The sequence below is a fragment of the Eurytemora carolleeae genome, unplaced genomic scaffold (genome assembly GCF_000591075.1).
Source record: "Eurytemora carolleeae unplaced genomic scaffold, Eaff_2.0 scaffold719, whole genome shotgun sequence".
Taxonomy (NCBI): Eukaryota; Metazoa; Arthropoda; class Copepoda; order Calanoida; family Temoridae; genus Eurytemora; species Eurytemora carolleeae.
In genome coordinates, this window is record NW_019396627.1 from 120,037 (window position 1) to 136,836 (window position 16,800).

Consider the following 16,800-nt stretch of genomic DNA (forward strand, 5'->3'; position numbering starts at 1 on the left):
TCGTCTTCGTATAAGAAAAGCTAACATGGCGATACTTGTAATTGTGAACGCGGCAAGGAGCATCCAGCCTGTATATCTACCGGTTGAACCAATTCCAATAATTAAGGATGGGTTGGCGCCATTTATAGAATCCGCGAAAAGTGTGTACGTATGCCGCGTAGATCCTGCAGAATTATGCGCAGTCATCCTCAGTTGATAATCCTTTCCGGACTCCAATCTATCGCTGATGGTCAAACTGATGGAGATTGAAAAATTTAAAATTTAAAATTTCTCAACTAATTTCTTATTTTTTGTTTGTGCAAGCAAACCTTTATTGAAATATTATCATTTCATTTTAAATATTTCAATCTTTCCTTTTAGTTTCCGGAGAGAGAAGATTAGAGAGAAGATGCCAGTCCTGACTTCCCTCCCTGTACTCGACTACAAAGGAGGATATTGGACACCCCCCGTCCTTCCAGCTCTCCAGGAGTAGTACAAGGTTGGATCCTGGTGAATAATTCAATATTGATTTTTCAATATTTTTTGAAACATTTTATTAAGATTTTGACCAAGCTATATAATTGTATTCTTTGTTTAAAAAATGGAATTTAAAAGTTCAGAAATTTACAAGGTAGAATTTTCGAATCACACACCTGAACCCTGAAAAGCTTTTTCTGATCAAGACTGCATGAGATATCTATCGTTTTCTAATTAATTATTGTTTAAATGAAACTGTGGTTATTCTATACAAATTTTTGAATTTATCAGATTACCGATCAGATCAAGGATTTAAGAGTACCGTGTTGTGGATCGAGCATGGATTTTTTAAAATGAAGGTCACAGCGACAGTCCCTGTAATGCGGAGACGACTAAAATCTGTAAGTACAGAAAGTTCTAGGAACTCAATAATAAGAAAACCTATTTTCCAATTTCCAATTAAATAAAAGATAACAATTCCATATTTTCTCAATAAGAACATATTTAGTTGATTACTGATTGATATTACTTAAAAGAGTTCAAAATTATCTTTAAACCTTTGAATGATCAAAGATGACGGAGTTATCATTATTTTATCCGCAGAAACGATTCTTATTGTTCATGATTTTGTTTGCAACCTGTTTTATTACTCATAATAATGTTAAAACTTCCGGGAGTCCAGCTAGATTAGGGTTTTCAATATCTTTAAAGTTTAATCGATTTTGTTAAAATTGATTTGAAAAATAATAAAGAGTATGTTTATTTGTTAATTATAAAAAAGTAGCCTTTGAGAAAATGAAAACTATTGCCATACATGAGTTCAATTTTTGCGGAATAATGCGCAAAATGCGTAATATTCTTCTGCAATATCCATTACATTACATTACAAAATAATTTGTTGTTCTACGATGTTAGATAAATTTACTATTTGTTCAAATAAGTTAGCCAGCTATAGAAAAAGATTTGTGCTTTTTTTTGCGATATTCGAAATGGAAACCCTAATCTAAATTAAATATTTTCCTTCAAATTTTTTAAAACTGGTTTGGACATAGAATATTTGGGATTTTTGAGAAATATGTTGAGTCAGCTGCGTTAAGTTCACACTGTTCGCTAGTGTACACTGTACACTCCAGTTTCAAACAATTTCTAGAGATATAAACACAGGTTACTCAAGATGCCGTCGATGATCAGACAAAGGTTGAAAGGGTACAGTTGTAAATCGGACATGCCAGTCTAAACATCTACAGTGAGTTAAAAACAACTGGAAAAACTGATAAAAGCAACTTTTTTTCAGAAAAAAAATCTAAAATGATCCTACAGGGTTACCCACAAAGGACGAGACTGTAAAGACGACCTGAAACTCATAAAATATAACGAATTACAAGTTTAAATAAGTCTTTTGCCCTGAATATTGTCTTTTAATTCCCTATTTATTGACAAGAAAACGAAACAAGTTTAAAGTTGCAGAGAATCCTAAATATAAGGAAAAAGACAGTAAAAATTATGTACAGTCATCTCTGAAGTCTCATCCTTTGTAGGTAACCCTGTACCTGGGTTCATGTAGAGAAGTTTCTCCTGTGGTGGAGCTATTGGTGGAGACCCGAGGGTAAGTGTTGAAATCTCCGTTGATCTTGAACTTGTTCCAAAATCATTAGTGGCGGAGATCTGGAAGAAGTGCCTGGACCCACACTTTAGATTTCCAACCGTCTCCAAGTAAGGATAGATAGTAGGAGAGAAGGATGATATACTAACATATTTCTCCTCCCAGCTACCAGCCTCACGCCTAAATATTCAATCAATATTAAGCATTCTAATTTAAATCAATATAATAATATATACTGAAGTACCTGAAGTATGTATATTCTGAAGTACCTGAAGTATATCCTGTAGTTGAGTATACTGGATCCTCCTGTGGGATGAGTATCCCAAGATAAGGTTATACTAGTCTGGTTCACTGTTACTATCCGTAGGGTTGGTGGATAAGGAACTACACCGTTACTCCGACTCACTTAACAACAAAGATTGTATATTAGTAAAAGATTTTAGTAAAAGTTAAGCAATAATTGATGAAAATAAAAATATAGATAAAATATCAAAAAGTTGTTAAAGATTGATTGTCTGATGCTCCAAAAATTTCAACTTTTAGTAAGATGTTATATTCGTCAATTCTCCTAAAAGATAACAGTAGATTCGTAGAAACTTGGGGCAATTTTGGAACAGTGATGTTTGTAAATATTTTATTTAATTCAGAAATCTAAGAAATACACATTTTCTATGTTATTAACTTTCTTATATCTCCCCTCCCACTCCCCCCCCCCAAAAAAAAAAATTATCTTTAACTCTTTTGGTAAACTTCTTCCCTCGTTGTACCAGCTATTCCACTTTACCATGGACAAATGGATCTCATATTCGGTAGTTTATGGAAAACCATTTATTGTGTATATAGTATATATACCTCCACTCTTACACACATACTAACCATATTCACAAATTCTATTATATATAACAGAAAAAATTTAGTCAAAGGCAAGGATTTAATGAAAGGAAATTTATTTCAGAGGTGTACGCATCTTTTGTACTGCAGTGTACTGTCACTGGGCAGAAAAGTAAGCACAAGACGGATGTCAAAGCCTGAAATGGGATCCATCTTTCACATAAAAAATCAATGAAATATTCTGGTCATAGGAAACTATTATGCAAATTATCGAAATTATCAAAATTTTATGCTTTTAACCTCCTCGGATACTAAACGAACACTGATGCATCTATTCTTGCTTACAAATTCTGCCCAGAGAGAACTGGTTTCAATATGTACGCAGAGTATACGGAACTGCAATTAACTTTCCTTGCATTACATTCTTAGTCAAAGGTATGGAAATGTTCTGCGCTAGTTCTGAGTGATTACTGAACCACTATAAAGCAACCAATAAACATCTGCGAAGAAGAAAATACAGTAATGCGTTCATAATTCCCTAATCATATCCATCATACAATACCATGGATATAATTCTCAATCATTAATAATTGGTAGAAGTCAGGGGAATATAAACTCTGCGAATCCCATCACTAAACCTCTCATTTCAATCCCAATAATAGCTCCCCCACCCTCTCTCTCCATCGTATAAAACATGGGATAATGAACTTCTCTCCTAGCTTCAAGGATTACATGGAGCTAATAATCAAACCTTCTCCCCCCTAGAGCTAGAACTAGGAGGAGTGGAGGAATTAAATAATGAAGAATTATGAATCTAGAGAGAGAGAGAGAGAGAGCAAGGTTGGGTTCGCAGTTCTCAGGGGAAATTGTATTCCTTTCTTAACAGGAGCAATGCATAAAGATTATTAGGATCAGAAAAAGAAAAGAAATGACATTTTTTTATGTTTCATCATCTTCTATTTCTTTAAACCTGAAAAGTTTAATCTTCTCCTACGTCTTTATTTGACCTTTTGGTTGGATATAGCGCTAAGCCACTTCGTTTTAACCGATATCTAAATAGTAAACTTTCAAGTTGAAGAATTTTGATAAAATCCTGGGATATGTAACAAAACAACCAAGAGAAAAGCTCTGTCCGATGACATTAATTAAACCACCAGTCTGGAAAAAGTTTTGACCTCAAAAGATTTAAATCTATTCCTACTTACATTTGACCTGGAGAGAATAGAATATCTGAGCTCCTCCTAGTTTGTTGGTAGCTGAGCAAGTATAATTCCCGGAGTTCTCAACCCTCAAGGAGTCGAACCTTAAGCTCCCTAAAACCAATCCTTAAAACTTATTTCTAAAGTTGTTAAATATTAACTTTTAAAGGGACTGTTAACTAAATTTAATTTAATCAATTTTCAGATAGAAAAACAAGGATATTAATCAATCTTTTTTTTCTTAGACTACGGTTTAGAGGACACCATTATTCAAATGAAAGGTTGCTTGAAATTACGTTGACAGTCCCTTTAAGCAGGTTTTATTTCATTTACGTTACCAGTCCCTTTAAGCAGGTTTTATTTCAATTACGTTGACAGTCCCTTTAAGCAGGTTTTATTACGTTGACAGTCCCTTTAAACAGGTTTTATTTCAATTTTTGTGGCTGAAAACTTTGTCGATAATCTGCATATAAACTGTTAATGTGTAAAGTTTAAAGGAAATGTTCCTAGTAAAGTGTTACTAGGTCTCCCTCCTCTAGACATCTCTATATTCTCCAACTTGTCTCCACTCAACCGAGCAAATACAAAATTAGTTCTAGGAATGATTTCACTTTTAATAATAGTTCAGCAAAATTTTAAAAGATAAAATAAGGGAAAATTTTGTTTTTAAAAAATATGATTGTACGACACCTGGGTTTACAAAACGTGGTCTCTGAAAAATCTTAAAAAATGATAATTTTAGTTAAATATTCAAAATGAAACCACAGACCACATTTTGGAAATTGAAAAATTAAGGAAATATTGTGGATTTCAAATTCGTTACTTAGGAAACCCTGTAGTACAGTACATATATAAATATTAGTTATAAATTACAGTGCAGTACATATATAAATATTATTTATAAATTACAGTGCAGTACATATATAAATATCAGTTATAAATTACAGTGCAGTACATATATAAATATCAGTTATAAATTACAGTACAGTACATATATAAATATCAGTTATAAATTACAGTACAACTTTGTACAGTTCGGAAACTAAATAGTTTTTCCTAAACATCAGGGAATACACTTACAAGAGTTTCACTCAACTTCAAAAGAAATTATTTTAAAAGTTTAGAAAATATTTTTAAATTAAAGAAATAAAGAATTTATGATAATACTTTAAAACTTTAACGTTTAAAAGCTAGCTTTATGTAAATTGTAGGTTAGATGAAGAGTAAGAATAAAAATAATAATTTCAAATTTAGATTTTATTATTTATTGTTTTATTATTTCTAAATTAAGCCAAGTTTTCCACATAGTTATTGTGTTTATTAGTAGACATATTTTAAGTTTAAACCTATCAACCCCCAGGGCCGGTCGATTGTATTTTGCCTTTGTTCAGGTTTCTTAATTTTAGATCAGTTTTAGACATCAAATTAGTTTTTTTCTAAAAAAAGGACTTTGAAAGCTCGTTTTAAATGAAATTTTAGCTTTTTGAGTTTCTACTTGTAATTATTAAATATGTCTAAATTTTAAAAACAATGTCTAGAAAAGGTGACTTGAGGTTTTACGATAAGACCCTTAAATATTTGTTGACATTGAAGTGAGAATTTTCATTTATGAAATATGAAAAGTATTTGATCTGGAAAAGTAGAAAGTATTGCACTGATGCACTGTATACAATGTACACAATCCTTGATGCTCTCTATTGGCTATAACTACTTCAAAAGTACATAGTACTGTGTATTATGTTAGGTTAAAAATCTATCCTATTTTTTTTTGCTTTTGTGTTGAACTGTTGTCTGAATATTCCAGTATAGGACCATTTAAGATAAAAAAGATGCTCAGAGCTGAGACCTTTTAAATGGAAGGGATGAGTTAAAGTCTTTGATGGAATATTTTAATATTTTGTAAAATTGTTATTTAATTGTAATATATTATTCTATAAATTCAATGAAAAATTTAAAATTTGCCATGAAATTAGTCTAATTGTATTCACCAATGTTGAAAAGTTATATTTTTTGGGTAAAAAAGCATGGGAATTAACTGACGCAAAAGTTTATGAAGGACAAAGTTGGCATAAATCAGAATCTTGTCCGACGGCTCTATGGGATCAAATTTTATGAATGTAGAGTTGTTGATCTACGTATACCAAGTTGAACCACTTCACTTGTGCGCCGATTTATATACATTAAGTATTAATCTGTCTGTTTGTTTGTATGTAAGATCATAACGAAAGGATAAAATGAACCTACTTGTATTCCCAATCTATCCTAGCAGGCGGGTTTCCTATATTCCTGCAGCTTAGCTCCAGGTTGTCTCCTTCAGCTTGGATCAAGAACTTAGAGAATCCGAGCATCTCCGGTCCTTTCTCTCCCTGGTACAGAGGTGTCTCCGTTACTGTGTCAGATCTAGGGAAAATAAAGAATTATTTTTTTTACAACAAAACTACGTAATAATTGTCGTCTTCCAACTTTCTTTAACTTTTTAAATTTTGCTTAAAGGGAGTGTTCGCGAAAAATGAAAGGGGGTATAGGCTTGATGCGATAAAAAAGGGCTTTTGATCGCTAATAATCTTACTTCTATCTGTTGCGTCTATAAGGAGAAAATTATTAAAGACGTCTCATACCCAATAACTTAGCGCCCATACGAATTGAGAAAATTGAAACATATGACTTACTCACTTAGACCGTAAAAAATCAATTTAATTTCAAACAAATCATTCAGATATTACAACCTATAGTCATCGATTATCTTTCGCCCAATTTGTATATAGTTTATATTTTATAGTATTTTTTAATTAATTTGTTTTGAATTTGATTATTTCTCTTGTCGCTTGCGCAACTATCTAAGAATGCCGCGCACCACTCACATTTTTCGAAATCCGTTAAAACGTTTTCTAAAAAAATAAAATATTAAACTAGGTTAAATGATGAAGTATATGAAAACTGGAGACATAAAACCTAGAAGAATATTGTAAAAGTAAAATAAATCTTTTTTAATATTTCCTTGAGCCCTGAAACCTTGTATCCTGGTCTCTAGTCTCAACATATCCAGGATTCAATTAAACCAGTCCTTTCAGGACCTGGAGTAATACTATTGATAAATAAATGAGCTCACGTCGCGTCCTGTCCTGCCCACATCCTTTCAGTATTTAATTATCATTGATATATACATATCTTTATATACAGGGTTAACCAAAAAGTAAGAGACTTCAGAGACGACTGTACGGAATATATTCGATCCTTTGTCATACATGGCTGGTTTCCTATATAATTAAATATTTTGCTTTCTTTTCTAAATAATAAATATAAAAGACTGGATTTCAGATCGAAGACAAGGTTCAAACTTCATAAGGTTAGAATGAAAGAGTTTTATGTAGTCAGTAAAGTCTCATCCTTTGGGGGTAACCCTGTGGAAGCTCGGAGCCCCTTTTCCGATTTGTTCTTCTTCACGCTCATAAAAACAAGTTGGAGAAATAAACACTTAAACCTTGGTCCTTCTCCAACTATTGTGAGGGCAGTAACGGACCAGGAGTAGGGTTGGCCCGGATTCAGTTTTTCGAAAACTTTGCTCGTCTCGGAAGGATAAACCTATAGAAAATAACGATTTACAAAAGAATTGATTTACTCGCCTCAACTGAAATTTTCTAATTATTATATTTTTGATATTTTTAAGTATTAACATCAAAGTTGGAAATTTCAAAGGTTGAGGTTGCAAAATATGAGGATTAGAATTGAGAATTGAGTGCTTATGTTATTTCCGAATTATCGGATTTTAATTAAAATCTTACCTCTGTCAGTTCCGTAAAAGGTTGTCCTTCAAGCATAGTTTTCATGTAAACCTTGTATAAAGTGATCCGACCGTTGGGATGGATCGGTGGTAACCAGGTCACTAGGACGGAGTTAGACGATACAGAGATGGTTTTAATATTTGCCGGAGCTCCGGGTAGTGACTCAAGTGTGGAGCAATAAATGGGTCGACTTCTAAAAGATAGAATCATGTTAATAACAATAAAAGTTGTCAAAGGTTCATGGAGTACTACCTGACACCCAACCCTGCTCTGTTATACGCGGATACGGAGACGGTATAGTTCTGCCATCTTGCCAACCCTGATATCTTCTCCGATCTTGCTCTTGTAGTCAGATTCTCCACCGATGGGCTTTCTATTGTAACAACATTCAAACAAAGTAATGATTTGTTTACGGTCAAAAGGTTTTATTGGTGATAAATGTTTAGTTAATTCTAGTGAGTGCAATTTTATTTTTCTATGATATTCGGTAATCTATCAATATCTTTCATAGGAATCATAGACTGTGACTTATATTTTATAAATCAAAATCAAGATCAACATTTGTTGTATATAGTATATTAGTATAGTATATAGGAAGCTATATCTTTCCGGACACAATTAAATTCAAATTAAAAATTAAAAAGTAGCTAAAATTCTAATCTTTTTTACTATTTACGATTGGAAAACAGCAGCAATGATTGGAGTCAATATTAGTATTAAAATGTTTAGATTAATCAAAAAAATTAAAAAACTTTGTCTGGGCAAGGTTAACAATCCAGGTTACAGTAAAAACCTTCCAAATATAATCAACCGAGTTCATGGACGGAGGAACAGAACTTTTCCGAGATCTCACCCTAGGTGCTAACTAACTAGAGAGGGGTTGTAGAGAAGAAAATGTAAGAGGAAGAAAAAAACTTTGATGTTATTTTCAAAAAATTTAACGATTAATGTTAATAATTATTGACGATTCATGTTGTTTATCCAAAAGTATAACGATATTATTAAAAAAAAATTCTTCGATCTTCACATGCAGGTTTTTTTTACAATTTTAAAGATCATAGTGGGTAGTAACATCTTACGATTATTAGTAACTTCTTCTTCTTAAAATTGAAAAAAAATAAATCTATTAAAAATGTTAGAATACCCTACCTTCCCACTCTAGCAGAGGAGAATAGAATATAAAGTATCCCTGCAGCAAACCGTGGATATGAACAGGAGAAGGTTCGAACCAAGAAACCTGAATCAGGTTTCATTCAATATGAAAATGTGTTCAAGAGTACTTAAACCCCTACCTGGAGAGACGTTGAATCCAACCCAGAGCATTCAACCCTGTTCGGAGGAGCACTCGGAGCTGAAATATAAATCTTTAAAAAATACAATCTTTGAAGATAATCTTTAAAACCAAAATGTTGAAAACTTTATTCCAATAAATTCTAAAACCATTTTAAATAAAAAAGGGTTAAACCTATTTCTTTTGCATCACACTATATCTACATATATCAAATTTAAGCAGTTGAGTATTATTTTGATATTTATCTTTATTTCCAGATGAACGATTTTGGGGTGAAGAAGTATGAATAAAATTTTAAATATTACAATACTTAGATATTAAACTACAACATTTAATCCCATCAAACTGGACCTTTTCCTTTTTTTTATTTTTTATTTTTTTCATAAAAGTACTTATTTGCTGTTAAAAAAAAACCTAAAAAAATAAAATTAACAAATTCAGCTTCCTTGAACAAGTTTGCTAAGACTCCTTTTAAGTTAAACAAAACTTAAAGTTTAAATGTAATCTGGGATTAGTTTTTAATTTAAATATTTTTACTCACCGTCCTCTAGAGTTCTTGCAATCACACTTGGAGAACTCTTCGGGCTCGTCCCAACCTGGTTGTATGCTTCCAGGTATATGGAGTATTCAGTAAACTTTCGTAAACCCTTCAACTCAAACCTTTCAATCTCAAATATAATTAAATAAGAAAATGAATATTCAACATCTTTCATAAATGTTTTTTAGAAGCAGATTGCGGAAAAATTATAGTCAATATCTTTGAAAGATCATAAATCTGAAATGTATGGCATCTGTGTATGAAAGATTACAAATAATCATTTTTAACTAACGATATGAGATCTTACCATATCCCTATTCGTCCAAAGGATGTAGATACCTACTGGAGAACCTACCTTGTCCCTTTCCGCCCCTTAGGATTATATATCTAGTGGAGAATGTACCTCGTTCCTATTCGTTCCAAAAGATATAAATACCTCCTGGAGAACCTACCTTGTCCCTATCTTCTCCTTCTGAGATACTAATCGTCTCCTGTAGTAGCAGACCCTGATATCAACATTACACGTTCTTTCACAACAATTAAACAAGGATATTACGATAATTAAAGGAGAACAAGGAGGATAGAAGTATTTAATTAAAACTCAGAAGATTTGTGAGAAATAACATAAATGTGCAAACTCTTGTAAAAATTTTGTTTGCCTGAATTTTAATCATATCTTAAAAGTTTATGAAACTCAACTTAAACAATAATTTTTTATCCTTATATCTTTGCAACCTGATGGTGTAAACTTTTGGTGTTTAAACTTTAAATACTTGATCTTGTAGACATTAAAGGCGTATGACATCATGTTTCAAAGATAAAAGAAAATTAGAGTCTGAAGCGAGTAATAAGGTCCTTTAAACTGTAGATTACCAATCCATGTTTTTACTTACATTACTACCATCTTGCTGTAGATCCCATGGGGGGGGGGGAGGGGAATTCTGTTAAAGTTGTTTTAATTATTCTAATGCAAAGTTGACGTTTATGAAAAGTAAATTTACTTTCATTAACACAATAAAAACAGTTTATAATTTGTCAGGAGGTTGAACTTTTAAACCAAAATTTGACGGTAGGGCAAAGAAACTGAGTTCTTACCAAAAACACAATTTTCTAATCCTATCTTTGCAATCTAATCTTAACATTGAATATTTTAGATTTAAATCAGAGTTTGTGAGAAAAAAACAACACACGAGGAGGGTGAAGAGTGTACTTAAAGGTTTATTAGATCTCCTAGTGAAGAGTAAATAGTTCTGCTCAAGTTTAGAAGATAACACTTGTTTTCTAATCAGTAAAACTAAACTAATATCTTCTTTATATATATTTAAACTAAAACCATGAATGGGACTAAACCTAAACTGTCAGCACCTTCCTAGTTAAATGATTCAAGGTCATGTCTATTCAGCTTTACTACCAATTACCTGTTCCCCTAATAAACCTTGAGGCATTCACACACTCATATTTTTTAATATATTAAAATAAAATAGTTTATTTGACTTTGGAACACTGTTTTGTGTAGTTATGTTTGTTGGTTAGTACTTGTCACAGAGATCTAAACTGGATCTTCTTTAAAGTGTCGCAACCCCTTGGCCTTTGATTTTATCTTTTACCTTCATAGTTCATTTATACCTTTATATAGCATTATCCGTGTGAATTTTAGAACCATACATCTCTTGTTTTTACCTTTATTGTTTAAGAAGTGATTGGCAAAATTCTCATAGGTTTTTAAAATATTTTAAAAAGCATTAATTATACTTTTATAAGTTGTTGTAAGAGGCTGCGCAACAAATGCAGTGTTATTTTTAACAGTTCTGAATATAATGCTATTATGCTTCTAATGTAGGATACTAATGGATTACAGTTTTCAGACTCCTTTCTATATAATATCTATCCATACATTATATATATATATATATATATATATATATACAATATATATGGATACAAATGTATGTATATATGAGCGAAGAGCTTTATTATATAGACTAGCTGAAGTGCCCTGCGTTGCCCACAAAATTTGTTTAAAAATCGAAATTTGAAATTTCAATTTTTTTTATCCTATGTTACCCCTAAGTATTAGAAGATAATCCACCTAGCCCCGTAACAACCACCCTATCTCTGTAATACGATTGTCTAGCTAGGCCTCTGTGCTGTATTACAGGTTTGAATATCCCATGTAGGATACAANAAATACTGTGCATGACTGCATGTACAGTCGAGAAATACAGTTTATAAAATAAAATAAATACTGTGCATAACTGCATGCATGCACAGTCGAGAAATACAGTTTATAAAATAAAATAAATACTGTGCATGACTGCATGTACAGTCGAGAAATATAGTTTATAAAATAAAATAAATACTGTGCATGACTGCATGTATAGTCGAGAAATACAGTTTATAAAATAAAATAAATACTGTGCATAACTGCATGAATGTACAGTCGAGAAATACAGTTTATAAAATAAAAGAAATACTGTGCATGACTGTATGCATGTGCAGTCGAGAAATACAGTTTATAAAATAAAATAAATACTGTGCATGACTGAATACATATACAGTCGAGAAATACAGTTAATAAAATAAAATAAATACTGTGCATGACTGTATGCATGTACAGTCGAGAAATACAGTTTATAAAATAAAAGAAATACTGTGCATGACTGCATGCATATACATTCGAGAAATACAGTTTATAAAATGAAATAAATACTGTGCATGACTGCATGCATGTACAGTCGAGAAATACAGTTTATAAAATAAAATAAATACTGTGCATGACTGCATGTACAGTCGAGAAATACAGTTTATAAAATAAAAGAAATACTGTGCATGACTGCATGTACAGTCGAGAAATACAGTTTATAAAATAAAAGAAATACTGTGCATGACTGCATGTACAGTCGAAAAATACAGTTAATAAAATAAAATTAAAACTGTGCAGTCGAAAATGATTCTGAGTACAGTCGAAAATGATTCTGTTTACGGTCGAAAATGATTCTGTATACAGCGGAGAAGTTTATGTACAGTCTTACAGCAGAGGACGTTGAAATGATAAACAAGAACTCTGATGGAGAATTATAAAACTTTGTATGGTGCATTTAAACTTTAACCAAAAAACTAATATTTTATTTTCTGATTCAGATTTTAAATATTTCTTAAATGCACTTATTACGCAGAGCTTAGCGCTCCTCAATCATAAAATGGAAGTTTTATCATACAATTGTACGGGGTGGACGGACACTATATATTTGAGAATTTAATTGTATTTCTATGTTTTATTGAACGTGTAGGGTTCCTGAATATCAGTAGATTCCAGAGAAGCATAGAAGATATTGTATCCTTGGATCAGTCCGTGCCGTAGTTCAGGTTTAGGAGCCTAAACATATACTAGTTCAGGTTTAGGAGCCTAAACATATATTAGTTCAGGTTTAGGAGCCTAAACATATACTAGTTCAGGTTTAGGAGCCGAAACATATATTAGTTCAGGTTTAGGAGCCTAAACATATACTAGTTCAGGTTTAGGAGCCAAAACATATTGTAGTTCAGGTTTAGGAGCCTAAACATATTCTAGTTCAGGTTTAGGAGTCTAAACATATTCTAGTTCAGGTTTAGGAGCCTAAACATATATTACTTCAGGTTTAGGAGTTTAGTTCAGGTTTAGGAGTTTAGTTCAGGTTTAGGAGCCTAAACATATTCTAGTTCAGGTTAAGGAAGCTAAACATATTCTAGTTCAGGCTTAGGAGCCTAAACATATTCTAGTTCAGGTTTAGGAGCCTAAACATATTCTAGTTCAGGTTTAGGAGCCTAAACATAATTTAGTTCAGGTTTAGGAGGCTAAACATATTTTAGTTCAGGTTTAGGAGCCTAAACATATTCTAGTTCAGATTTAGGAGCCTAAACATATTCTAGTTCAGGTTTAGGAGCCTAAACATATTCTAGTTCAGATTTAGGAGCCTAAACATATTCTAGTTCAGGTTTAGGAGCCTAAAAATATTCTAGCTCAGGTTTAGGAGCCTAAACATATATTAGTTCAGGTTTAGGAGTCTAGTTCAAGTTTAGGAGGCTAAATATCAAATATAGCCAGAATATAAATATAATATTCTTGTCATCCATGTCAACATGTTCAATACCATTCTAGGAATCGCCATAAACCTTCCAATTCCTTATATTGCACACTTATATTGCCCGGTGAATCTGTAAAGTCGTCCAAAAAATCTTCTAACCTATTTTAATACAATCCTTGATCATAAATGCACTTGAAATTACGTCTTCAGCAATGAGTTTAGCAATGTAAACATGCATACAAAATATAAAAAAGTAGATTTTTGTGATATTAAACATTTTTGTATTGGTATTTATTATTTGTAGGTAGGTTCAAGTTTCTGTAGTTAGTGAAGGAATCTGGAGATGTAATATCTCTTGATAAGATCAGGTTTCAGGAGGCAAGGGAGAGAAGAAACCCTGCTCTGCATTATTTTCGTAGACAAGCGGAAAAAATCAAATATTTATAACTATCTAGATCTTTCTTAAAAATAAGATATTTCTAATTATTTTCAAAGTAATGTGTTTTCAATAAAAAAACAAGAAAAAAATTAATTGTCAATGCAACCTATACTTAATAAAATTACTAAAATTAAACTATAATAATTGATGCTATAAAATATTTCCATCAATTTTTAGGACTGGGTCCACTTTAATGTGGCAACTCCTTGGCTTTTGATTTCACTCCATTAACTGACATATAGATTTTACTCCATTAACTTACATATAGATTTTACTCCATTAACTCACATATAGATTTTACTCCATTAACTTACATATAGATTTTACTCCAATAACTCACATATAGATTTTACTCCATTAACTTACATATAGATTTTACTCCATTAACTAATATATATAAATACATAATTATATATATATAAATACATAAATATATATAAATATAAATAACTTAATGTTCTTGCAAATTATTTGTCTTACCCTCCACGTGACGAGTAAAGATTGTGAGCTGGTCGGTTTAACAGAAACCTGTTCCGGAGCTCCACTCGGAGCATCCTGACTCGTCCTGATGGACTGCACTGGACTAGGGTACCCGGAACCAAGACTGTTCTCTGCCTGGACCCGGAAACTGTAGAACGTGTCCGGGTTCAACCCTGAAGCAACAAACTATCCTGAGGACAAGAAGATTTAAATCTGAAAGGATGGAAGCGTGACAAATGAGTTTCAAAGGATTTACATCTGAGTTCAAACCGATGCAGGAGAAAAAGAAATCTTTGGAATATATTTAAAAATAATTTTTTTAAAACATATTTCGGTTTCTAACTACATTTCAGATTTTACATGAAAATTAATAATACAATGAGGCTCATAATATTGTGAAATTGGAAGACGCCACTTTAGCAATCTCATGTGCATTGCGCGCAGATGATGTTAAAAACACCAGTTTTACCAATTTTACAAAAATCAACTCAATTAAAATGGGTCTGTGTACACTGCACCATTGAGCTCTTTTTCATGCTCATTAAACTATTAAAAATCATTCCTTAAGTTTTACATTTACCGTCCTATTCCACGTATTTATGGGTCTCCCTGTATATATTCTGTATTCGATGGTATAGAAGTCAAGGATAAATAATAAATATTCTTTTTTACAAGTCTTCATTTCCTTTTCTAGAATACAGAATTGAATTATGTGACTTATCGTCAAATATATAATATATATAAATACAAATATTTCTCTCCTATATGCAAAAAAAGGCCGAAAGATAGTATGGGGAATTGGGGTCCTGGGGGTGTGGTATAAAAAAGAATTAAAGATATCAAACCTGACAAAACAGTACTCTGGATGTTTCCGTGAACCCTTTCTTCAATACTAGATTCCCAACTTTCTGAATTAAACATTTTATTATTCACATTTCATAATTAATCCTTCAAACATAATATTCCAAACCAAGTGTTTAATCCTTTAAGCATAATATTCCAAACCGAATATTTAATCCTTCAAACATAATATTCCAAACCAAATATTTAATCCTTCAAACATAATATTCCAAACCAAATATTTAATCCTGTAAACATAATATTCCAAACCAAATATCTAATCTTTAGTGCACAATATTCCAAACCAAATATTTAATTCTTTAAACATAATATTCCAAACCATATATTTAATCCTTCAAACATAATATTCCAAACCAAATATTTAATCCTTTAAACATAATATTCCAAACCAAATATATAATCTTTAGTGCACAATATTCCAAACCAAATATTTAATTCTTTAAACATAATATTCCAAACCATATATTTAATCCTTCAAACATAATATTCCAAACCAAATATCTAATCTTTAGTGCACAAAATTCCAAACCAAATATCTAATTCTTTAAATATAATATTCCAAACCAAATATCTAATCTTTAGTGCACAATATTCCAAACCAAATATTTAATTCTTCAAATAATATTCCAAATATCGTCATTAACCCTGTAACTAAAAATACTGGAATAAAGAGGTTTAAACCTTCTGTCTAGAAAATTTGCGGCGTAAGAATTGTAAAACTTATGTAAGATTTAAGATATTGAAAACATGACGGGAATACAAGATGATATTAACAATATGAGGAGGATTGACCAGGATGAACCATCCAAGCATGCATCATGCATTTTTCATTGTTAAAAGAATACAAATTGAAATTATTTTTCATTTTTTTTTAGAATTAGAAATATTATTGACCTACACAAAAGTCTCATTTTTTTGTAATATCCTTTATAAGATTTGTTTAATTTCAAACTGCCTATAGCTAACCCATATATATATATAACTGGGTAAATGAATGCCAATTTTTTAACACAGACCTAAACAAAGATTTTATGAAAAGATACAGAGCAGGCAATGTTATTAATTTCGAACCCAGAATAGACCGTAAATAACGTGAAAAAAGCGTCTTGCATTTTTTGTGAGTATTTCCTTAATATAAGTTGAATCAAATCTATTTATTTCTTATACTAGTGAAAAATGCATTAGATACAAGATACGGGTATTCTGTGAGAATACTAATTTTTCATCTTGTAAAGGGACTCTTCTCGTCATTATAA

The 16,800-nt window shown here is 31.5% G+C and overlaps 1 protein-coding gene across 1 annotated transcript; it reads right to left on the reverse strand.

The window, feature by feature from the left end:
* Positions 1 to 343: 343 nt before the first annotated feature.
* LOC111706540 (Down syndrome cell adhesion molecule-like protein Dscam2) lies at positions 344 to 15,604 on the reverse strand. Its single transcript, XM_023479435.1, has 16 exons — positions 15,529 to 15,604; positions 14,684 to 14,856; positions 12,985 to 13,076; positions 10,153 to 10,206; positions 9,704 to 9,822; positions 9,164 to 9,222; positions 9,021 to 9,108; positions 8,124 to 8,244; positions 7,872 to 8,064; positions 7,571 to 7,671; positions 6,334 to 6,489; positions 4,611 to 4,684; positions 4,096 to 4,203; positions 2,329 to 2,464; positions 2,007 to 2,239; positions 344 to 486 (listed from the first exon to the last, which is right to left on the reverse strand). The coding sequence occupies exons 1-16, from the start codon at positions 15,602 to 15,604 to the stop codon at positions 344 to 346; spliced, it is 1,926 nt and encodes a 641-aa protein (XP_023335203.1).
* Positions 15,605 to 16,800: the final 1,196 nt, after the last annotated feature.